Raw genomic sequence first — 25,962 nt, 5'->3', positions numbered from 1 at the left:
CGCTGTGTGATTGACAGCTTGGGCGATTGGAAAGGGATTGTTCTTTGATCGCTTTCTGTATATTAATCACAGTTTAAGTAAGATTATTTTCATCCTACTAAGAGAAACGATGTGAAGTTGATCGCTACTTCCATAGTAAATCACTACTTACCACTTTCTGGAATATAGTTGAAATTGTCCCCTTCGTCAGTATGAAACGCTGAGAGAAGCCTGCTTGATATTATCCCAGGTTAGAAAAACAGTCCGTGGTGAAATGGACAGAGCAAACTAACAACTTCGAATTAAACTTTTGCGGTATCCGATTATAGATAAACATCAACCACGTCTGTTGACATTTCGCCATCAATACGCATGTATTCCTATGGGCGGAGGTTAGTCAAAACACGGTTTTAATGGCGTCATTAAAGAAGGAAGTAGAGGGATGTTGTCCAATCCAGCCGTTTTTTGTAGGCGACTTCTGTTAAATAAAATATCTCGCTTGGCATTGAACTTTGAGCTTTATAATTTTACAGATATTATTTATACTCTAACAACAACATTACACACTAACTAAAGTTTGAAACATGGGATCACGAAGAACGGGACCTTTAAAATACATATAGTTCATTCTAAGTATACTACAAATCCATTAAAGGTACACTATGTAAGAATTTTGCAGTAAAATATCCAAAAACCACTAGGCCAGTGTTATATATTTTGTTTAGTTGATTACTTAAAACATCCCAAATGTTTCCAACTATTTGTAAATCGTGAGAAAATTGCGATTTTAGCCAAGGAACCGGGACGTGTGAGCAGGTGTGAGGGAGTCGCCAGTCAATGGCGTCATATCCGCGTTAACCTCGGTTTCCGCTCGTACTGCCATAGTAACCATGGCGATAGACATGCTGGATTACGCCTAGTGGCACGCTCATTCTGTTGTTGTTTTGTTCAAACATTTTGGACCATGGCAAGCAGACTTTAAGACAAAAAGAGGACTAAAACGAGGATCAATATTATTTTCGAGATGCCGAAAGCTCCACATCCGCGACCTTCGACTTGACAGAGACACGAGTGGCGTTGCATGTACTTTATTAGACAGGTGAGCAAATGTACATAAAACTAATCAATGTTATATAGTTCAACATGTGTGAATATGATCTGTATGTTATTCTAATGTTGATCTAGCTTACTGCTAGTCTCATACAGCCAACAAACTAACACATAGAATAATATTCAACACACTCAAATGCAGTTTAGTGTGATAGTGTAACTGTTAGACCAAGTGAAACAGCACTGCGTTACCTCACAAGTTTAATTCGTCTAATAAACTGACCTGTGTGAGTAGTTGACTAATCCAGCACTTGCGTGTAGTTCGGTAGAATTACCGAACTACTTATTCGGTGTCCTTATTCCTTTATATCCGCGGGACTCGCGTGTGGCGCTGATATCTGTCTCTCATTAGCAATCGCGCCCTGCTTCAGTCATGTTAAAAACATTGATGTATTCACTCATCCATAAACATTATTAGATCCATTAGCTTGACGACAAGATCCATAATTCCTTAATGCTTATGCATCATCAACCTACGCCTTTGTTACTGTAAGAGGGTAGGTTCGCTCCTAGCGGCGAAAAAAAAACATTTTAACATATCGCTTGAGACGTACTGATATAAATATTATAATTAAACTTTATTTTATTTATTGCACAATGCACATTTATTAATATTAAGCCTAAAATGTGTACCACTATTAGTAAGGATAGTGAGATCACTGTTTAATTTAAATGCAATATATTTAAAGTGTACCTTAAGTACACTTGCAACAGTTACACTTTAGTACAATCAAATATACTTAAGTATATCTTAAGTTGAAGCTCGGCATTGAGTACAAAATTAGTTGTTCCAATTTAGCAGACTTTTAGTAAACCAAAAGCACAATTGTATGGTATTAAGTACATAAATATGTAAATGTATTTGTAGTATACTTAGCATAAAATAAAGGTATTTCAATATATATTTTAGTGTATTCATATATATCTCACTATTAGTTATAACCCATATACACATATTTATAATCTTTTAGTTGTACAAATGTGGATATTTAATAACCTCCTCATACAATCTCTTATCCAGGTAGCCATCCATTGTTGTTGTAGTTTGCACACATTTCTGTCTTGTTAAAAGTGCAGTAAGCAATTTCTAAAAAACGCTGTTGAAAGTGGATCGGACCGAGTACCACAACAGACTTGTAGCCAATCAGCAGTACGGGGTGAATACACTCATGATGTGATAGGAGAGAGAGTGAGCAAGACAAGAGGGAGATTTGAAGAAAGACTTTTGAAAGAGAGATATATGAGAGACATTCCAAAAGAGGTATTGGGATATTCATGTCTTTCTTTCTTCAGTCGAAAATAAATTAAGGTTTTTGAGGAAAACATTCCAGGATTTTTCTCCATATATTGGACTTCAACGGTTATCAACGGGTTGAAGGTCCAAATTGCAGTTTCAATGCAGCTTCAAAGGGTTCTACACGATCCCAGCCGAGGAATAAGGGCCTTATCTAAACTAATCCTTTAACATGCTTTTCATGTTTCTTTTTTTGCATGTTTTGACAATGTAACCTTTTTAGATGACTGATTCAGCACACCACGAGACACTTCATTGTGCTACTGACCATTAAATGAACACACATTCATTGCTGCCTGAAGAAAGAAGTGGAACCATAAATCTAGAGCACTCACGCATTTCCTATTCACTTGAGGAGGGCACTGGGTGACATTCCGCCACGGGTGGAGAGTGTGTGTTTATATTGTCAGTGAGGGATCGGTTTCTTCCAGAATTGGGTCAATATGTTTAAAAATACAGGAACTAAATCGTTTTAAAGTGCCCCTATTATGCTATTTTAAAGGTTCACCTTATTTCTCAAAGAGTCTGAAAACAGTTTATTCGAAGATTCAGTCTTTCTAAACCCCTCCTTTCCGTGAGCCTACTGATTGGTCACACGGCCCAGTCTGTTATGATTGGTCTACCGCTTACAGCGCGTGTGAAATTTCAGCTCCAGAGACTTCCTCAGTGCTTGATACACAGTGATACGAACAGTAATGATGCCGTTGGTTATTCAAAATATTCAATTTCAGCACAAGTCTTTAACCTTTTTAAAGTGCATGCAAAGTGGATTTGCAGCACTGAAAACGTTTCGGTTACTAACGTAACCTCTGTTCTCTCTAGAAGAGGGAACGAATATTGCGTAGTTACTACGCTACGGGAAAGCCTTTTTTTCTCGAGATACTGAAGCCAAAAATTATCCTTAATTTTTATAATCTTGTCAACGCAGTGCGGCAGCCTGCAGACCTAGGGCAGGCTTACTAGCGTGCCCATTGGCTGCCCTGCGGCAACTGCAGCAGCCTACCGCTGAGCCCTTGGCGTGACGTCACGACCAATGAGCGCGCTTGGCGCGCTTAATGCGTCACAGCCCGCGAAAAGGGGTGTGGCTTAGCGTATAAAAGCGGGGCTCGGAGGCTGCTTCTCTGGTTTCTGTCGCATGAAGCGAATGAGCTCGTGGCGCGAGCACGGCGGGCTACGCGATACTCGTTCCCTCTTCTAGAGAGAACAGAGGTTACGTTAGTAACCGAAACGTTCTCTTACGAGAGGTTCTCTCGTATTGCGTAGTTACTACGCTACGGGAACACCCTTGTCAACGCCGTGCGCGCCCAGCATCCACTGAATGAGTCCCAGGGAGAGCCCGGGGAACGTGATAGCAGAGAGCCGGGCGGCCCACAGAGGGCTAGCGCCGTACATAAGCACACACTAGGGGTTTAGGAGCGGCACGGCCGGTCCGAACTGACAATTCCCTGTATAGTGCAGCTCAACCAGTAGAGCTAAATCACACAACGTAGCCCGCGCACAGATAGTGGGCTGGCATACGCGAGACTTAGACTGATAACACTTTCGCCTGCAAGGCGGGAACATCCAGGTTGTAAAACCTAACAAATGTGGAGGGGGAGGCCCAGCCTGCCGCTGCACAAATGTCATGAATGGGAATCCCGCTGGACCACGCCCACGACGAGGCCATGCCTCTGGTGGAGTGAGCTTGAATGCCCAATGGGCACTGCAGGTCTTTAGACGCATAAGCAGCAGCAATAGCGTCCACTATCCATCTGGACAGGCTGTGTTTCGAGGCGGCGAGACCCTTGGTGCGCCCGCCAAACGAAACAAAGAGCTGTTCCACCACTCGTTTGACTGAAGACAGTGCTATCAGAAAAACGGTTTTGAGCGTGAGGTATTTCATATCCACAGTTTCCAAGGGTTCGAAGGGATGCGCTTTCAGGGCCTCCAAGACCAGTGAAAGATCCCACATAGGAACCGAGGGGGGTCGCGGGGGGTTCATCCTCCTGGCTCCTCTAAGGAAGCGGATGACGAACTCGTTCCTTCCTAATGCGCGGCCCAGCTCTGAACAGAGAGCGCTGAAATGGCCGTGACATAGACCTTGAGCGTGGAGGGGGACCTGCCCGCGTCCAGTAACTCTTGAAGGAAACACAGTACTCGCGATACCCCACATGTCTGTGGATCGAGCCCCTTAGCAGTGCACCATCTGTTAAACACTGACCATTTCGACATGTAGAGCCGCCTCGTAGAGGGGGCTCTAGATTGTATGATCGTGTTCATGACCCCGTCTGGCAGATCAGCGTGTAATCGTTGAGGCTCCACGCATGCAGAGACAGCGCTCTGGATGGGGATGCCATATCGAGCCGCGGGCTTGAGAGAAAAGGTCTCTCTTCACCGGTATCGGCCAGGGGGCTGAGTCTGCCAGCTGTATTAGATCCGGGAACCAAGCTTGGTTCTCCCAGTATGGGGCTAAGAGGAGCACTGTGTGGCGCGCTTCCCTGATTCTCTTGATGACCTGAGGCAGCAGAGAGACCGGGGGAAAAGCATACAGCGGGCCGCTGGGCCGGGTCTGGGCCAGCGCGTCCTCGTTCTTCGAGAAGAACTCTGGGCAATGAGCGTTGTCTTTTGACGCAAAAAGGTCGACTTTCGCTTTGCCGAAACGGCGCCACAGTGACTGGACTGTTTGGGGGTGTTGAGACCACTCCCCAGGGGGAACGCTGTCCCTGGACAGTCTGTCGGGGCCCTCGTTCAGGTGGCCAGGCACATGCGCGGCTCTCAGCGAGCGCAGAGAGTGCTGAGCCCACACGAGGAGGCGTTCCGCCAGGGTGCAGAGCTTCTTTGATCTGACACCGCCCTGGCGATTCACATAGGCCACTACCGATGTATTGTCCGTGCGGACTAGAACATGGTGACCGTGGAGGAATGGGAGGAAGTATTTGAGCGCTTTCTCGACCGCGAGCATCTCTAGACAGTTTATGTGTAGGAGATTCTCCTGGTCTGACCAGTGGCCATAGACCGGTCTGCCTTCGAAGAGCGCTCCCCAACCTAGGTTGGAAGCGTCTGTCGAGACAACTTTCCGGTGTGAAATCCCTCCCATAGTCACTCCTGTGTGATACCATTCGGCTGCCAGCCAGGGCTGCAGGGCTGAAATGCAGCTCTGATTCACTCTGACTCGCAAGCCGCCGGCCGCCCAGGCTCGGTGGGGCACGCGCGCTTTCAGCCAGCGTTGAAGCGGGCGCATGCGCAGTAAGCCCAGCTGGAGCGCTGCTGCAGCTGAGGCAATATGCCCCAGGATACGCTGGAATGTCCTCAGCGGAACCCGGCTGCCTATTTGGAGGGATGCGGCGAGGAGGCGGATGCGGCGCGCGCGCTGCTCCGACAGTCTGGCCGTCATAGCCACCGAGTCCAGTTCTATTCCAAGAAGGAAATTGACTGACGGGGCGATAGCGAGCTCTTGGTCCAGTGACCGAGAGACCCAGATCCTCCAGATGGCTGAGAAGCGCTGTTCTGTGAGACACAAGTTCCGTCTCTGACAGCGCTAGAATAAGCCAATCGTCCAGATAATTCAGTATTCGCATTCCCTGTTTTCTCAGGGGAGCGAGAGCCGTGTCCATGCATTTCGTAATGTACGGGGTGCCAAAGACAGGCCGAAGGGCAGGATTGTGTACTGATATACTCGACCGTTGAAGGCGAATCTCAAGAATGGCCTGTGACGGGGAGTTATCTGGATCTGAAAATATGCGTCTTTTAGATCGAGAGAGATAAACCAGTCTCCTGGGCGAATCTGCGCGAGGATTTTTCTGGTTGTGATCATTTTGAACGGCCGTCTCATGAGGGCTTTGTTCAGATGTCTCAGATCTAAAATAGGTCTTAACGCTCCGTCCTTCTTGGGTACGAGGAAGTAGCGGCTGTAAAGGCTCGACTCGCTTAGAGAAGGATGAACCTGTTCTATAGCCCTTTTGCGCAGTAGCTTCGCTATTTCGGCTTGAAGCAGGTGCGCAGCTTCTGAACTCACTTTCGTCTCCGTCTGTGCTAGAAAGCGCGGAGGGCGACGAGCGAATTGAAGCGAATAGCCGTGTTTTATAGTACTCAGCACCCATTCTGACGCGCCCTGAATTGCTTCCCATGCTTCCGCATGCATAGCTAGGGGTCGAATGGTCTCTGGGTTCAGATCGCCGCGCTGCGCGGGATTGGGGAACCTGTATCAGAGAGGATGGAGCGGCGTGCGCGCTCGAACACGGGGGCTGGTAACAGTATTGGCCGGCTGTACAGCGTTCGGTAGCTCGGTCCCAGAGGATGGAGCGCGATTTGCTGACAAACACCCCTGGCGCGAAAGCGGCGTGGGGATTGTAATGTCTAAAAGTGAGTAAGCGTGCACCTGAGCAGGCGCAGAGTTTACACTTATGACACGGCCAGTGTTTGGGAGCTTAGAGGGTGTGCGACCCGAGGTAACTGAATGGCAGAGCGAGCAGCGGGTAGGTGTGAGCACAAAGTTGTGGGCACATTTACTACACTTAGTACTCGAGCGGCTTGTGTCCGCTTTATGAGAGAGCGCTCTATGCGCGTTACCATGGGGACCATGTTTGTGTGAAGCAGTGAGCACATGGGAGTGGGCACATTTTCTACACTTATGACACCTTTGGCCAGAGCCGGAATGTTTGTGAGCTTTAGAGGATCTGCAACCCGGGGTAACTGTGTGATAGAGCGGGCAGCAGCTAGGTGTGAGCACAGAGTTGTGGGCACATTTACTACACTTAGTACTCAAGCGGCATGTGTCCGCTTTATGAGAGTGCGCTCTGTGGGCGTTACCGGGGAGACCGTGTTTTGTGTGTAGCAGTGAGCACATGGGAGTGGGCACATTTTCTACACTTGTAACACCATCGGCGTTATAGAGCAAATGCTTTGATGGCTCATATGTTTAGACGCTCATAAATACTCAAGCACCATCCTGTGAGATGCGGGTTCGCTTTCTGTATGTAAGAAAGCTGGCCGCGAGCTCGGAGAAGCCAGCAGAAAAAATATTTTCTGCCGCCAGAGCCGGATTTGAACACGGTTCTCCAGTGCAGAAGCGTAATATTCTGCCACTGAGCCACAGGGGCACACATGAGCTTCCAGTTGGTGTGAGCATATGACCGAGCATCGTGTTTCGGCGTTTGTTTGCAGGCGCGCGTGTATTAAAACAGGCCCGTTTACTGCAGCATTAGTATTTCCAGCCGCCTAAACTTAGAGGGGACTGAGAAATATGTATCCCGTGAGATGCGGGTTTGCTTTCTGTATGTAAGAAAGCTGGCCGCGAGCTCGGAGAAGCAAGCAGAAAAAAGTTTTTCTGCTGCCAGAACCGGATTCGAACACGGGTCTCTGGTGCGGAAGCCTAATGTTCTGCCACTGAGCCACAGGGGCACACATGAGCTTCCGGTCAGTGCGAGCATATGACCGAGCGTCGTGTTTCGTTTCGGCGTTTGTTTGCAGGCGCGCGTGTATTAAAACAGGCCCGTTTACTGCAGTATTAGTATTTCCAGCCGCCTGAACTTAGAGGGGACTGAGAAATATGTATCCCGTGAGATGCGGGTTTGCTTTCTGTGTGTAAGAAAGCTGGCCGCGAGCTCGAGAGAAGCAAGCAGAAAAAAGTTTTTCTGCTGCCAGAGCCGGATTCGAACACGGGTCTCTGGTGCGGAAGCCTAATGTTCTGCCACTGAGCCACAGGGGCACACATGAGCTTCCAGTCAGTGCGAGCATATGACCGAGCGTTTGTTTGCAGGCGCGCGTGTATTAAAACAGGCTCGTTTACTGCAGTAATAGTATTTCCAGCCGCCTGAACTTAGAGGGGACTGAGAAATATGCGAGGATTGGAGGAAGTCCGGCCTAAGCGGGACGAAAACACTCTCTCTTCCTCCTTTCGCCGGTGCTCGTGACGTCCGCTCTGATATCCCTTGAGAACGGCGCAGTTGCGCGGCTCGAACAAAGGGAGAGAGAGCGGGAAGATGTCATTATGTGCTGTGACATCGTTTGTTTGCAGGCGTGCGTGTATAACAGGCTCGTTTACTGCAATATAGATATTTCTAGTCGCCTGAGCTAGGAGGGGACTGAGAAATGTGTGAGAAACGGAGGTGGCCGGAGAGTGACGCGCGCGACCGAGACGCGGGGTAGCTTTCTTATAACGTAAAGGAAGCCAGCCCGTGACCGTCTACTTCTGACATCCCTTGTGAGCGGCGCCTTGCGCGGCTCGAACAGAGGGGGAGAGGGCGTGCGTCATCCGGGGGGGGGGTAGCTTCCTTGTAACGTAAAGGAAGCTATAGCCCGTGACCGTCCGTTCTGACATCCCTTGTGAGCGGCGCCGTTTGCGCGGCTTGACAGAGGGGAGTAACCAGCTGGTCTGCTTCATCCCCTGAGGCGACGGCAGTGCGGGCAGAGGCCGGCCGCTGCGCGTCGGTGAAGGGCGGGGGAGAAGGAGAGAGCGAGGCTCGCGGGAGGGGCTCCGGCGAGCGCTCAGCTATAACCACCGGCTCGGAAGGCCTTTGAGAGCGGCGTTTTTTCTTACGCGGCCCGGAAGAGGCAGCCGGAGAAGGTGGAGGATCGTGAAACATGGCGAGTCGAGCCCGCAGGGTCGACATCGGCAAGTCCTCACACTGTTCGCAGCCGCCCGTGAAGGGCGCGGGCTGCGTGGTCGAAACCCAGGCAGAGAGCGCAGATCACGTGGCGGTCTCCGTCGCTGAGCGCGGCTCTGCACGAGCCACAGGATGAGCGAGGCATTTGCAACAACGCCTCGCGCTCTTTTAGATGCAAAGTGTGTCGCGGGGCGAACACACAAACACATACAACACAGAGCAGTAAAAGGATATATTCGCCGGATAGCGAAGCAGGCAGGGAAAGCTGAAGGCGGCGAAGGCGGCCGGCGTCCTCAGGCTGAGATCCTCGGAGTGCTGGTCGCTTGATTCGACGGCGGCTTCCTCAGAGAGCAGCGATGCGTAGAGCTTCGCTGAAAAGACAGAAATCAGAGAAGCAGCCTCCGAGCCCCGCTTTTATACGCTAAGCCACACCCCTTTTCGCGGGCTGTGACGCATTAAGCGCGCCAAGCGCGCTCATTGGTCGTGACGTCACGCCAAGGGCTCAGCGGTAGGCTGCTGCAGTTGCCGCAGGGCAGCCAATGGGCACGCTAGTAAGCCTGCCCTAGGTCTGCAGGCTGCCGCACTGCGTTGACAAGATTATAAAAATTAAGGATAATTTTTGGCTTCAGTATCTCGAGAAAGAAAGGCTTTCCCGTAGCGTAGTAACTACGCAATACGAGAGAACCTCTCGTAAGAGAACAGTGTATTCTCGACAACACGAACCAAACTCTTCCAGGCTTCAGCTACAACCAGTGTTTATAGCCCTATTCGGACGGGACTAGTTTTCCAGGGGATCATTAGAGAAATTCATGTTTCACAGACACATTTTGCGATTTTAATCCCATCCGAATCTGCCAAGTCTGTGTTTTCCTAACACAACCTCTGTAAAAATTCCAGGGCAAATTTTTTTCAATACGGATGGTCCCCGATGAAAAAATGACATATATAATCAATTAAAAAAGAGCCAAATCCCGGAAACTGCAAAGACGGTCCATTTTAATATCAGTGTCAGGTAAGAGTAAGATACTTTTCAAGATTTTTCTGCTCACTTAAACAGCCACTGCTATACACTCGTGAATTTTACTTAAATGTTTATTTATTTATATTATAATAAATTAATATCATATCAACAAATAATAAATTAAAAGACATACGTGACACACGCACAGCACATGACCTTCTGTAACGGCCAGGTCTAGAAAACGAAAACCACTTCTGTTATAAACACAGAGATGTTAGTCCCGTCCGAATCGGTATATGAAATCACAGACGTCGAGTAATAAGAATTGTAACTCAAAAGTCGTTTTTGAAAACTAGTCCCGTCCGAATAGGCTTATGAGCGGGTCAAATTAGACGTGGTTTGCGGGCAGCCATAAACTGGCATTATGCAAATTTGTTGTATTGTTATGTAGGTACATGTAACAGGAAGTGAATTGCTGACGATTCATTTCAGCAGCAGAATCGATTCTTTCTTTTAGGAAACAATAGCTTTATTTGTCATGCACTTTGATCTTTAAAACTTTGCAGACCTTTAAAACTTTGCAGACCTTTTACATTCACAAACAGCTATATTACACACTGAATGAAAGGTAAAAAAAAAAAAAAAAAAAAAAAAAAAAAACCATAATCGGGGCACTTTATTTACATTAAGTTCTATACATGTTAGTTATTTAACAGTCAGAACCATTTTCAGCATATTAGGCATACAAGTGAATGTGTACATATTTTAAATTAACAAAGTGTTATTTGTAAATAGTTCAAATGGATTTGTTTATAATAAATTCTAGAAATTACTATAGTTCTTTATTTTTCTTCATTCGCTTAAATCATTTTAAATAATAAATAATAATATTTCATTCATAAAAAATAACATTTAATTAAATAAAAAAGACCATTACATTTATGTGAATAATATAATAATTATATAATTAATTAAATTATGCTGAATATCAATATTTGCTATAGTTATACATAAATTATGTTTTCTAGTTTTATATGATGCACTGTGAAATAGGAACAGAAATACTCAGAAACAGGAACAGAACAACCATAATATCACAAGAAAAAAAAAAAAAAAAAAAAAACTGACATCCCACAGGTTCAAAACATCCGTCAACATCTGTCTTAGTTTCAGTTTAGTATTCATTTGCTTAAATTAAATATCACATCTACTAATATTCTAATATAATTCTATTACTTAACATCATATTATGGTAACAAATGTTGCATACCTATAGGTCTGAACCCAGTGGTGATGGCTCAGCTGTGACCTCATCTGGGGGTCAAAGGTTAACCCAGGAGGATTGGCAGGGAGGTCACACACAGCTGTCCACACATCTCTAACTTTGTGCATAAATTTTCGCTGTCAAGCACAGACTTGGTTCAAGCCTCGGCTTTAAAAGTGTTTGACGTCAGGCCATCGGCATGCTATAGTGAAAAATACCACACATTTGATTAGGAGGAATAAGCAAGGGGTGACCCCTTATTTCTTCTGTGGTTATCTCGGATGTTGGCGTGACACTTTTAAATGGCTACATGGATGTGATCCATCTGACAAGTGATTTATCACGTAATCAGATGTTGGTTCTGTGGTATCTTCTCACATCCCTATCCATCGGTTTAACAAACACCCTGTTATCTGACAGATTCACAGCCAGAGGCAACGGCACGGCAAGTTTTATTGTTTTGAGATCCTTATTCATTCCTCATTCAATATGATCCCTGATAACATGAGTTGCTTCAGTCAAAGACAGCAGCTACCTGCAGAGAACGGCACATTCCTCAGGACTGATCGCAGGAACCGGTGGCCATGAAGGCATGTCTGAAGGCTATGGCGTGAGACGCAGAGATAGCATCGGGACTTCACAGCTAAGACTGAAGCAAAGAGGACGTTCCCTGAAAGAAGCTTATCTCTTGACCTCACGATCATCAACTTCAGCGTGTCTGTTTAACCGAGATTAAAACTCACATTCTTTGTCAGATAATCACGGTCCAAAAATGTTTAGTTCAGAGAACAAGGGGATCTGGCCCCAGGCTAAGAGAGAAGAAAAGCAAAAGCCATTTTGTTTATAAAAAAAAATATATATAATAATAATAATAATAATAAAAAAAAAAAAAAAAAATATATATATATATATATATATATATATATATATATATATATATATATATATATATATATATATATATATATATATATATATATATATATATATATATATATATTAAATGCAACAAAACTAAGAAACCAGTGTTTTTGATGTAAGAAAGGTCCATGTGGACAAAATCTGTGCAAAATGCGGTATGGTGTGGGCAACTTTTTACACTGAAAAAATAAAATAAAAAAATGACTGTATTTTTGACTTGCTTTCCAGAACAAATATCTAAAAATTATTAAATCAAGACACATTTACTTGAGATGCAAGATATTAAGGGCCGGTTCACAGAGAACACATTTTTGCTGTTAATTGCGGTCAGTAGAGCAAAAAAAAAAAAAAAAACAAGGTCTGGAGATGAGTATTTCTTTTAAGTTATACCATACAAAATGTCCGTCTAGCGTGTGTTTACTGTACATTGAAAAACAATGGAAAATAGTATAGTGGAATGGAAAAATGAGTTCTGTGTGAATGGTTCCTAAGTCTTGTTTTCTAGAAAATGTTCAAAATTAAGTGAGTTTATATTTAAAACAAGGAAAAATATCTGTCAATCTGCAAAAAATATCTGCTAATCAATCTCGATTTAAGAATGCTTAGATATTTTACAGAAAAAGCAAGACAAAAATACTGAGCAAGAAAATCATTTTTGAAGTTTTTATTATTAATTGGCGTATTCGTTTTTAGTAGCCTCACACACAATCTGCACAAGTTATACACAAAATCCGCCTCTTGTATGTTTGTTTATTAAAGCTGCAGTACGGAAGATTTGGCCCTTTTAAAAATAATGTTAAAAAATAATTATATGCCTTCTGAGGCATAAAACTGCAAGTTGCTCAAGGAGGAACAATGATGGTATCATTTTATCAGAGTCACTAACAACAGCAGGTACATTTCTATTCATTTGATTCATTGAAAATGATTTAAACTAAAGAACATTAAAAAAGTTAGACAACACTGATGTTATATATAACGATTGCTAGATATCTTACCAGTCGAGAAAAAAAAAGGCCATCTTTGGGTAAATTTTAAACCCTTTGTCTAGGAGCTGTCGCTATCTCTGAAAAGCAGTCTGATATTGATACGAGTTGTATTATGGAGTTTGTCCTTTTTCTTTTCTTTTTTTTAACAATCCATTGTGTCAATAATGTTGCCCTATAGTCAGAGGTGCACATAACTGGTGTGCATAAATGGTAAAAAATATAAACGATGCGCAGCAGAAAACGTGGGCGGAAGCGCTTTATAGTACCAACATTTTTGGGGACAGGGACACGTTTAGTTCCTGGAGTAGGAATAATTTGTGACGAATCTGGCCTCTTCTTCCGTGTTTAGAATCGTTTGAATGTGTAAATTGGCAAGACAAAACACATCCAAATGATAACCTTTGACTCTATGATGGTTAAACTTAGCATTTAATCCGAAAATCACATGCGTGCCGAACCATGGGACTATGGATCACGGTTCAACTGCGATCCGTTGCACCCCTAATAATTAATGAACACACTTATCATCATGATACTATCTTACCTGAGATGGAGAAAAATCCTACTCCAGGAACTAAACGTGTCCCTGTTTCTCTGAGAGAGGCGCGTTTTAGACAGCGCTAAAAAAACTAATTGATTCCTCTTTCTCGTTTACTTGCGCTTGAACGGACACATAAGCTGCTTTCCAACCAAGTAGTTACAGGAATTTAGTTCTAGGAACTGTCCACTTCTAAACAGTTCTAAGAACTACTCTCCCCCAAACTCGGTTTTGCTGTTTGCGTTCGCACTGGCCAAGTGGCCATAGGAACTGGTAGGAGGGGTAAGGGAGTGACGCAAGCACAGTGACTTTTATTTTGACGGCGCGACGGACCTTTATTTTGGCGGCGCTGAGAACGCCAGAGCAAACAATGCTCGCATTCTCTGTGTTTATTAGTTAGCAATCTGTCTAACAGTACTGTTTAATATGTTATTAGATAGAACTGTTATAGACAGTATATGAAAAAAAAGTTATTAGCCTATGCCGTGTGGTTGATGTCCAGTGTTGCTAGCTGGGCAGATAAACATAATCATGTTTGGCTTGGTCCCCTTAAAGTTGCGTTGGATTTTCTCTTCAGCATAAAGGTTTAGAGACCCATCTGTCACTGTTTTCCATGTTTGTATAGTTAGTTTCTGGAATAAATATATAGGCTATAATCTGTGTGTTTACATTCTAGCTGTTTTAAAAATGGGGGTGCTGGTGTTCCGCGTGCGTTCAGTCAATCAGCGAACTCTAACGTCACGGGTAGTTCCTATAGTGCTGGTTTAGACCCTACTCTGAAGTAGGACCTAAATTAGTTCCTCCAAATGGAGTTCCTAGAACTAAAATCATTCCTAGTTCCTGCGGTGTGAACACGCCGACATCCGGGTACTTTAGCCAATAGTTCTAGGAACTGTGAAAAGGTTCCTCCGGTCGGAAAGCGGCTATTCACACAAAATTATGTCAAAATACTCATCTCTGCAAGTATTCTCTCGGTTAGAAAGAAACCGGATGAGTATCAGTATATTTGGTCCGTGCATTCGGTCTTAAAGTGACAGCAGCCTAATATTCCTGCTGTTGTCTAAGTCATTAATGTTAATAAAATAAAATAAAACATCATCATCATCTACCATGTTCGAGAGAAAAGTAGAAAGTGAGGAGAGCAGTCAGAAGGAAAGTGATGATTGAGCTGATGATGATGAGCTTGTAGGATAAGTGTGAATACCGTGTTGCATTGTGGTCTATGGATCTGGCTGAAGTCTACATGTTGAGTAGACTCGCTCCCTCGGTCAAAATCGAGGGGTTGAGGGTCTGCTCAAATAACCTTCCCTCGCCCACTTTACGAAGTTGAATGCTCTTCAAAATGGTGGTAGGGATTCCCCCGAGGGCAAGTGCTTAGGAAAGTTCACGAGTGTATGTCTAAAAGTGGCCAGAGTTTTGAACTTTCTACTCTTCTACAATCCAGAATGGTAGCACATCTGAAAGGTTTGTTTTTAGCTGTGCCCTCTATTGTTCAGGTGTGAATTTCCCTTTCCTTCAGCCTGAGGCCTATTCATTTCAAGTAACGTAATGCAAAAAGTAACTATAGTGACGCAATAAGTTACTTTTTTTAGGGAGTAACACAATATTGTAATGTAATACTTTTAAAAGTAACTTTCTCCAATAGTGCCCTCAAAATCCAACCTGACAACTCAAATTATTATTAAGTCAATATCATAAACTTACAATCGGGGTAATTCAAGGAGACACTAATTGTTTTTACGCAATTGCTTTATTGATGTTTGTTCATTTTTAACAATAAAAAAAAAAAAATCTTCCATACTGCAGCTTTAAAGTCCACAATATAACGCTGAAACTCTGCTCACAACCCATTTTACTTCTGTAATATATATGATATAATATAATATATAGATATATGGCAGCGAATCACAATATTCAAAAAGAAAAACTATTGAGAGGGATTTGATCAATGGGGAATTGATTGGATGATGGTGGTCTCTATATGACAGAGAAATATTAGAAGGCTAAGAATGTTTTTCAATGGCAAAACAATTTATCATATTTTGATGGGTAGAATAACATTCACCAATGAATTGTGCACATAAAGGCCAGGTACATGCACTGAAAAAGTAAATAGGTCATTGTCAATTTCATGATGACTTGGTAATTTGATAATGTTCTCAGCTACCATATTTGAGTCACTTTGGATGAAAGTTTTAGATAAATTACTACATGTAAATTTGCTAATGAAAGTGCAGTTCCATTTAACACATTTTGCCACACTAAATCCATCCCACAGAGTAGCCAATTTTCCTTCAAAGTCAGTGCAAACAAGTGTGCTGATTTGTGTCTGGCCAGTAGTCTCATTTGCTGTGTGTTTTCAACAGTTCTTATCAGTCTGCTGAGTCACCCATGAGAAAATCCCTTTCCTTCTTTACGGAGCTAAAGCATAACTCAAATTCCTTCCTTAATTTCCATGTTAACGCCCGCATGCAGACTAGAAGTGATACAGCCCTCCTGTGTCCGTGAGCCACAGGCGGTCTTTCAGAAGGTCATCTATGTAGTGCATAACCTGCCAAGATCAAACAATTAATTGATTGATTCCGGCAAACTAATTATGTGATAAAATGTGGGTTTAGAAACATTGTGGTGCAAAACAAACAGCTAAGCCCAGATTTGGAGCTCAGCACACTGAAAGACGTTATTAAGAGCGGAAGAGTAAAATGAAAGTGCATTGTGAAATACAGGATTCATAAAGTTATAAGAAGCCAGGATTGTCTAGACCTTGTTAAGCTCCCAAGAAACCCCCTAAAACTCTATGTGTGGGTCACTTTTATTACTTTACAGGCCTAAAGAGAAGCTCTCCTGTGCTCTCCTGGGTGGCTGTTGACTTTGCTAAGTGGGGAAATGACAGCTTGTCTCTAGAGTTAAGATGTGCGCCGTGGAAAAGAATGAGTTTGAAATGCGTATGTGTTTGTATGAGAGAGTTATAGGAGAAAATGTGAGTAAACACAAAAGATCCAGGTGGAAAAAAGCAATGATGGACCAAAGGAGAGAAAACAGAAATGCTTTTTTCCCCCCATGGATTTTCCCTGGATTACTGGAAGATCCCTCTTATCCAGAAAAAAAAAAAGACAAACACACAATATTACCAGTGCAAACAAGAGATGGGAGTTTCCTCAAAATTCTCTGTGCCAAGAAAAGCTTAGGGTATCCTCTACCCTTCTGTAAACACAGCAAGACTGGTCTGGAAAAATTGGGATTGACATCAAGAGCATTGGATGCTCCTGAATCTGTCACAACGATCACTCAAACGCAATACTGTCAAACTCAAAGTTTGACTTCGGTGAACATCTGCTCTCAAATCGCATACTTGCATTTATTATAATAAATCAAGTTTTAGACTGTTCACTCAATGTGTTGATGTTAGATAATGCATTAAGTAATGTTAATGAATGGTATCTTATTGTAGTGTTACCAAACTATACAGGAGATAAAACGTGTTTTACTTGACTTGACCGTACTTTTATTTAATCCAAAACTGCATTCATATTTAATTTTAAAAGGGCTTTTTAAACCTGCTAAGAGTTATCCAGCCAAGAATAAGCCTAGAACTGCTTTTCTGACGGACTGATATTAATGACATAATGATGGCTTTTTATTTCTCATCTCCATAAATATATCTAGTAGTAAAGCTAATGCAAGGGCTAGAAATCAATTAATTCTTTGCTGATACTTCCTCGTCATCATGGAGAGCGCAGTTCGCACCGCTTTCTCCTTTCCACAAGCGCTTGCTCTCCAGTGGCGTCTGTCATTGCTGTGCAACCATGAACATAGGCGTGCCTGGAAAAACGAGCGCGCTTGCATTTGAAATAACGAATCTGCACGCGCAAAAAACCCGCTATGTAAACGGCCCCTTATGGCAACGTGACATTAGCCTAAATATTTCCATATGTGGCTCTTTCCTCCTTTCTTATCAACAAGTGGATTTACCATAGACAGTAAAAGAAATGGACACAGCTACCCCATTGGATTCAACAGAGAAAAGTGAAGTCAATTAGAAGCACTCACTTCCTGATGGCTGAGCGTACTGCGCAGACTCAAATTAAGCTTGACGACGTAGATGTGACATGAGCAACCTGTCTGTCTTCTAGTAGCTGTGCCAAGAGAAATCGGAATCATTCCCTTCCGAAACTTGCAGAGACGGAGAGTGTGAGTAGGAGGTGTCCATGAGCTAGGAGCAGTGCCTCCACATCCCCCCGATTGCCCGCGAGCTTCTCCTCCTGTCCATACGGTAATTTCTCTACTGTGCGACAGAGAGTCGCGTGGTAATGACACAATCGTTAGCCTATTTTTACAAAAACTGCTTCTACGGGGCCATAACGTAAGATACAAGGTAATGGGGCCTTGTATACATCTCCGTGTTTCTTTAGAAATAAATAATGGACAAATGGAGTCTTTAAAGGCCTCGGATGTAAAGTTATTCGCTGTCAAAGTGACGCCAAAATGAATGGGAGTCAATGGAATGCTAACAGCAGGTGATGGTCCGCTAATCAATGGCGGCGCCCGGGGAAGCTTCAGTATTTTCTGAAACAATGGCCCCCTGGGATTTACAGCCACCACATCAGCAGCACCGCCGGTCACCATGTCTCGGCGCTTTTATGAAGAGGACGCAACTGCACGCGCTTTGGGCATGCACGCGCATCAAGTACTGGGTTTGAGAAAACCTGGTACCGTGAAGTTTAAAAAAAATGTAGTACCGACTTGGTACCGAAGTAACGGGTCTTTGACAACACTAACTCATATAGTGAATAACAATTTAATTTTCGGGCTGTTCCTTACACAAAGTTATTGTAAAGCATCAGAAAACCACCATAAAGCAATTTAGCGCATGAGTCTTATGGACTACGTTTATGGTGTTTTGTTTTTTTTTTGCTTTTTTTTTTAGAAAAGGTCATAGTATACTTTCAGTGTATATAAAAAAGAGTGTAAACATCCTGCCAAACATTGAGCTCCACAGAAAACAGTAATTTGGGTTTAGAATAATGTGAGTGAATGTAGGTGAGTAAATTGTGACAGAACTGACATGTTTGGGTCAGAATGACAGTAATATTTTTTGGGTTGAATATTTAGGCTATGTAATAATGGTATACCATACAGTTTTGTCTTTGAGGCAGAAGTCCTTACTACTCATAAAACCACACCATAAAAAAAGGAAATTTGCACTACTGTTCCTAAAGTCATAAGATGACTCACATAGCATGCATTGACTATCCAAATGTTTTTGACAAGCCTGGCTATTTCTGGATGAGTTGCAATACTCGTCAGTTTCTGTATTCCAATATAAACCAATGCTTCCTTTTTCAGCTATATTTGGAGACTAGTCATAGGTGTTCTAGACAGATGACTGCCGTAATTGACCAGAGAAGAAATAACACTTGAGTCATAGGCAAGTCATCCAAAACAAATAATATGACTTACATTGCAAGAGTCCAGAACAAAACCATATTAAAATACTAATGCAAAATATCCAATAACTGACCGCGTCACTGACACACTGCAAATATGAAAAGCCACTTCAAGCCTGTCTCGGGTAACACACTGTGGTTAGATGATGTGGTATTCTGCTTATTTCAGAAAATGTGGCCAACATGTCAGTCAATGACATGTGTCCATCAAGTGTTCAACTGACTGCAGAAGACGGCTACCAGATCAAGAAAAAAAAAAGGGGAAAAAAACACACACATGTATTGTCTTATAAAACAGCTCTGGAATGAACCCAACCAAAAACTAGAATGGCGCAACTCACACAAAAGCATCTCTGGCAACTGACCCAACAATTGGCCCATAGCTGCAGTGAGTAGAGCCAGAAGAGTTTTTTTTATTGTTATAATTAACTTAATTGGGCAACTCCTGGCCCCTGTAGAGGGAAGTTCACATAAACAAGTGAATCTTGGATGCGAATACTCCCTCCATTAATGAGGTCTGTGTTTACTGAAGCAAACCACACAGAATCCCTGAGCATAAACAGACTTGTGGTCTGACACTGTGCTCAGGGTCACTATGAGCTTGATAGATGTCAGTTAAAAAGTGTTGAAGGGCGATATCCCTCAAAAACCTTAAAAAAAACTACTGAGGCTGATTCATCTGGTACAGATGGACATATGATGATACTCCAAGGTACTTCACTTACCGTGGTATATGAGCAAAATATCAAAGTGCTTGACAATACAATGTGCACTTTAATTAATGTTCTGTGTAGTTATAATAGATAAACAAATTCAACTGCCTTAATCCTGCAAGCTACAGTAAACAATGCCACAGAAAACTAAATTTTCACTCCAGGCGGCATAATAAAATAAACTAGATAAAAAAATGTTTGTCAAGACAAACTTTGAAATTGACTTGAGAAAGTTTGAAGCTTAAAGTAGTTTTAAATCTTAGGCAATACAGTCTATCAGAAAACAGACAGACATTTGTTATACGCTAATAGGGGGAATTCTATCATTTTTTTGGATACGATCAATTAAAAGGTTTCTTTTATAAAATGTATTTGCCAGCAAAATATTTACAAATATTTACTTCACACTTAAAAAATGTAAATGTCACAGGTAACAACGTATCAAATACAACAGCAGAAGAACATTCAAGCAAAATGTTTCACAAAAATAAGTTTGTCTGCCTCTAAATGTTTAAAAAAGTAGATATCCTGCTTAAAATAAAGACAAAGATATTTATTCACTTAGTCCCACACATGCCTGAAATCTGAATGCCATTACACTTGAAATAGGCTACACAGGTGTCCAAGCAAAATAACCATAGGTGTAGCTCATTTAATAATATATATATATATGACTGTATATATATATATGTATTGTTTCAGCCTATCATTTGAAACTTTACAAACCTCTTTTCGAAATGATTGCCCGAGAAGTGCTTGTGCTATCTTAAATTATTACATGAAAGAACTGAAACACCTTTAAGTAATGAAATGGTAACATTATTATTTAAATACATTTTTGAATTACTTTGTGGAGGAAATGAATCTGTAAATATGTCATTAGCTGCACAGAATCGGACTGGGTTTGTAGTGCGACCCGTATCCTTGCGCATCATCTCTAACAAAATAGATAAGCGTGAAATAGGAAATGTAAAAGTTCATCTTACCCAAATTGACAAAACTCATGACCATGTCCGCGTCGTGCAGGAACTCGGTGTCATGATGTGAAGCTAAAGCGGGTCGTGTGGTGGTAAACAGTGATCTGTACTGATCCACGTCGCTCTTCTCTTCAGTGGACATGCTGTTGTACAGATCCAGCATGAAGAGGGGTGCTGAATTATATTTGCCGCTGTTCAGATGAGGCCTGGGTCTGTGGTTCAGTCCCAGTATGGACAGAATCTCTTTCTGCATCTCTCTTTTCTCCTGATTCCGTAACCTCCGATGTATAAAGTTGGGCTGAAGCTCAGAGCCGTCCAGTACAGAACTACCTGCCAAATATGAGCTCCACAAGAAGCCCAGCAGAGCAAACCAGACGCTTGGCATCTTTACATCCAGTCTGTGATGATGATGATGATGATGATGATCAGGGTGTAATCACTACTAAATATAAAATCACTTGGAAAACAATGTTCTGTCCTCTTCTCCTCTGCTTCACGCCATAGGATCTTAGGTTCTTCAATTGTTCAGAAAATAACCTTTTTCTTATTAAGAACCATTTTGCCTGTATGATCCCCTTGAGATTAAAAGTTTCTTTATGTTACATTATAGGATCTTCAGATCAGTGTGCTGGGTTCTTTAAAGCACCAGTACATAGATGGTTTTCTGAAGAACTACAGAATAAAAAAGTTATTGACTATAGGGTTTCCAATGGCATCAGGCTGTAAACCAGGTCGTAACTGTAACCTGTCTCTGTAAAACTGTATTATCCTGTGCAAAGCAAATGCAGTTGTCCAGGTAATTTTTCAATTCGCAAAATCTCCATCAATTCTTCGGCGTTATACTTCGTTCCGGACAGAAGACAGCTGGAAAGTTCTGTATGCCCCCTCAAAGTTACTTTGTGTAGGCTATAATTCAAAACGAGGAATAAAGAAAAAGTTATCCGTCACTTCCAAGACAGTTTTTCTTGTTATATATTACTATATATTTTCCGTTGAGTTCTTTGATTTAACCATGGGCTAATCCCCACAGAGTAGCCTATGTTTGTAGAGTGGACAGCGCGTCAGTCTCAGAAGCTTTTAAATAACGGGGCTGAAGCAGGTAGACGCGTCTCGAGCCCGCCCCAGTGCGCGCGTCCAGAGGTGGAGCTTTACAAGACAGTTTTAACATCCTCAAACTCGTCTTTACGTACACGTCTACGTGTCTTCTTTTGCATATCAATGACAATATCAGCTCTCATGTCAGGTGTCTATAGTCTGCATACGAGCGACGCGACGCGGCCGTAACGCTCCAGTTCTACTCAACAGTGCAAGATTATAACGTCATGTAGAAAACTCCGTTCATTATAAGACCAGCAGTTGCGTTTCGTGTTCGTGTTTAGTTTTGTCGCGCATAATGGAACTGAACGCGCAACTCTCGGAAAAAAAGTAAAACTATTTTAGTTTGTCGCCGTCTTAAAATAGTGACATCTAAAACCAGCGAGATACGCGCAGTGCGCATCACGCATGTACAAGAACGCCTCCTATGAGTATAACTGTCCGTCTTGTCCTGCATTGATTATAATGTAAACAGTTTGACCAAGTAATGGATAACGTTCTAGTCGTGTTGCGTCGCGCTTTGCGCGCTTGAAGAGTAGACAGTGCTGATGCTGACTAAACTCATTTGACCGATGTTCGCTTGTTATATTGTGAGAGGATGCCATAAATCAAATGAGGCTTAATGTAATTATCCAAGTAATTATTTTTTATAGTAACAGTTATAGTTCTTTCAATAAATGTTACTACAAAATCTAATAACTTGCGCAATGTAAATCGAGCCATTTTATGGCCGAAGCGTGACCCCTAACGACACAGAAAATTACAGCAAGTTACTGACGAAAACAACAGCGCTAACAGTGCAGTACAGTGGGGTTACCATGTTTTTGGACATGGCACCATTATATCATGTTCTTTGTACATGTACCATGATTGTTTTTGGACTTAATATAATATTATTTAAAGTGCCTCAAAAGGATAGTTCACCCATAATGCAAATTCTGTCATCATTTACTCACCCTTATGTAGTTCCAAACAAGTAGTTTCTTTCTTCTGTTGAACACATATTTTAAAGAATGTTGGTCACCAGACAGCTGACAGTAGCCATTGACTTCCATAGTAGGAAAAAAAAAATACTATGACAGAATCTCCATTTTTGGGTGAACTATTCCTTTAAGAACTATGTTATATCATGGTGCATATGGTAATCAGTCAATTGTATTTCTATCTGATATTATAACTGTACGTGATACCACCACATGTAGCCTACATATTTTGTAAAGGTATATACAGTATAGCTTTTCTGAATAAAAAAAACGGATAATTGACAAGGCACTGAATCGACTGTATTGTTTTATCTTGTGTGAAATCTTGATCACTTGTCTTCCTCAGGTATTTTTAAAGGAGTTCTCTGATGTTTAAGATTACAGACATCAGACAGATAGACAGCAAACTAGAGATTGTGGTCAGGGTCAGGTGCAGCGCTTTAAAGATGAGACACTCACTGAACTTACTATAATAAGAGAGAGAGCTTACATGTTTATGTTATGGAGACCGATTTCAGAAAACACACACACATTCACACACTATGTTGTGTCTGGTGAGATTCAGATCGATAAGAGGGCTGAGTGTTGTTATCTCTAAGTGGCTAATCTTATCTAACGGGGCCGAAAAGCATGCATCAAAGACCAGAGATGCAAACCAATCTCAGCCACCCCCTTCCCTTCCCTTCATCAGTCCAATCACTGATAGCCCATCACTCACACACACACACACACACACTTTATGGGGACTTTCCAAATGAATAATGGTTTTTATACTGTACAAACTGTACATTATATCCCCTACACTAACCATACCCCTAAACCTACCCATCACAGAAAATCTTTGCTTTTTTTTTAAAATAAAATAAAATAAAAATAAAAACATGATTTTGTATTATTTTTAAGCCATTTGGTTTACAAGGACACAGGAAGTGTCCTCATAACCATGTTTATGTTGTAATACCCATGTCATTACACATTTGTGTCATCATAAATCATGTATAACACACACACACATATACACATACACCATGTTTTACGGGGACATTCCATAGACATAATGATTTGTATACTGTACAAACTGTATATTATATCGCTAACCTACCCATAACTGCTGCATTTTTACAATTTCAAAAAACATCACTTAGTATGATTTATAAGCTGTTTTCCACCTGTTTTTTTTGGGGACCAAAAATGTCCCCAAAAGGATAAGAATTTCGGATATTGCCATTATTGTGGGGACATTTTGTCTCCATAACGTAGAGTTTACCAGGACCACAAATATACATAGCCTACACACACTTGTATTTGTGGTTTACGGATACTCTCCATAGGCGTAATGGTTTTTACTGATTTTATCTCCTAACCCTAACCATCACAGAAAACGTATGCCATTTTTTGAATTTCCAAAAAAAAAAAGAAAGAAAGAAAAAAACTGTTTGGTATGTTTTTTAATCCATTTGGTTTACATTGAGTTTTAAAGCTTGGTCGTCATGACAAAATAATGTCTAAAACCCTAAAATAACTCTGAATGATGAGAATTAAACAACTTTGAAGCAAAAAGAAGTTTTAAAAGAAGAGTTGGTGCTGGTGCTTTTATAAAATCCTCCATAAATTGACCCCCTTCACTTCCATCATAAGTGCCTCACCATAACCTTGATTTTCGCTTTTTGTAGAGTTTTGGAGCAACACGCTACATAATAATAGAATTTTCATTCATGGGTGAAATATTCCTTTAAGAAAGAAAGAATTTTAAAGTGTGAGAGAAAACAGAGACTGACAAGATAAGTGGGATAAGAGAGATAAAAGCTGAGCATTCCTGTGCAAATGTATTTCTATCAGTAGCTGAAAGTGTTAAACACACACTCGCACACAGCCATTAGACAATGTGTGTGCACAGCATGTCACTGCACCTATTCTGTTCATGGTAATGATAACTTTAACATAAATGGCTGTAAGTGACTTGACATGATCAAAAAATGGTACATTTATTTCAGGGGATCCGATCACAGAAATGATGAGAGTCAAAGACATTAAGGAATGCAAAAGTGCAGCATTCATGTTAGAACTCATCCATTCTTCAAGGGTCAGTCGCTAATCGGCTGTCAGAAGCATGATGAATGACCTGTGCGTGATTCTGTGTGGGGTCAGTTAACACTAACTCTCCTGTCATCATACTGTCTAGACAAAGGCTCACTTTAAAGACACACATGCATATATATATATATATATATATATATATATATATATATATATATATATATATATATATATATATATATATATATATATATATATATATATATATATACTATTTTCTGTGTTATTTTGTTTGTTTGCCTGAACCCTCTATGCCCGCAGTAAATGTAAAGGTTTTAACGAAGAACACATTTTCGAGGGCTGGTAATCAAGTTTGCTGACTCTATCAAAAACTAATAACTAAAAATGAATAACTATTTTTTTATTGAAGAACGTACAGTTCTTGAAAGATGTGGAATTGTGGTTTATTAATTTAATACAACAATAGAAAGCCTTTGAGTCACAACGTTTGAGAACCACTGATCTAGGTTAATGTTGCTGCATTAATATACTATTGTTCATTATCAATATGTTCTAATCACTAATAATGTTATACAATAACTAATATTAATTTATACAACTTGAAATGTCAAAAATGCATTAGTATATGCATAAATGCATTAACCTAGATAAAAAAAAAAAAAAAAAAAAAGTTGTACTAATTGCTATTTCATGATAAGTAATGCATTCATTAATGTTAAATTGAATCTTATTATAAACAGTTAGCAATTCAATGCTTTTGATTTCATTACTACTACTCATACTTGGGTTAGTAATTTGAACAAACTCCTAACCCTAAGTATTTAACTTTTGGACATATCTTGTCCTGTTTGTGCTCCAGAAATAATGCATCAAATTGTGCAGCTTAAGCAGCAGAGAAGGTGAGCTGTCTAAGCAAACTAATTTACGACGTTGATCTGGCAGAATATTATAGATCTTGTGGGTGGGCTTGTGGGCTCTTTTGATTTTTAGCTAGTAAACACCCACCCATAGTGAATTTTGCACAGGAAATCACGCATTTCAGTCAAATT

At 41.6% G+C, this 25,962-nt stretch overlaps 1 protein-coding gene across 1 annotated transcript in view; it reads right to left on the bottom strand.

The window, feature by feature from the left end:
* Window positions 1–21,853, bottom strand: part of bmp6 (bone morphogenetic protein 6) — a 58,382-nt gene extending 36,529 nt beyond the window's left edge. The window contains exon 1 of the mRNA XM_081353438.1: window positions 20,787–21,853. Within this exon, the coding sequence (XP_081209564.1) occupies window positions 20,787–21,162 (376 nt within the window). The 5' untranslated portion in view covers window positions 21,163–21,853. The remainder of the gene's footprint in view (window positions 1–20,786) is intronic.
* Window positions 21,854–25,962: the final 4,109 nt, after the last annotated feature.

Source organism: Scardinius erythrophthalmus (genome assembly GCF_964197995.2).
Source record: "Scardinius erythrophthalmus genome assembly, chromosome: 22".
NCBI classification, from domain to species: Eukaryota; Metazoa; Chordata; class Actinopteri; order Cypriniformes; family Leuciscidae; genus Scardinius; species Scardinius erythrophthalmus.
Note: the sequence above shows the minus strand (reverse complement) of the source record. Positions and strands in the feature narration are given on the sequence as shown.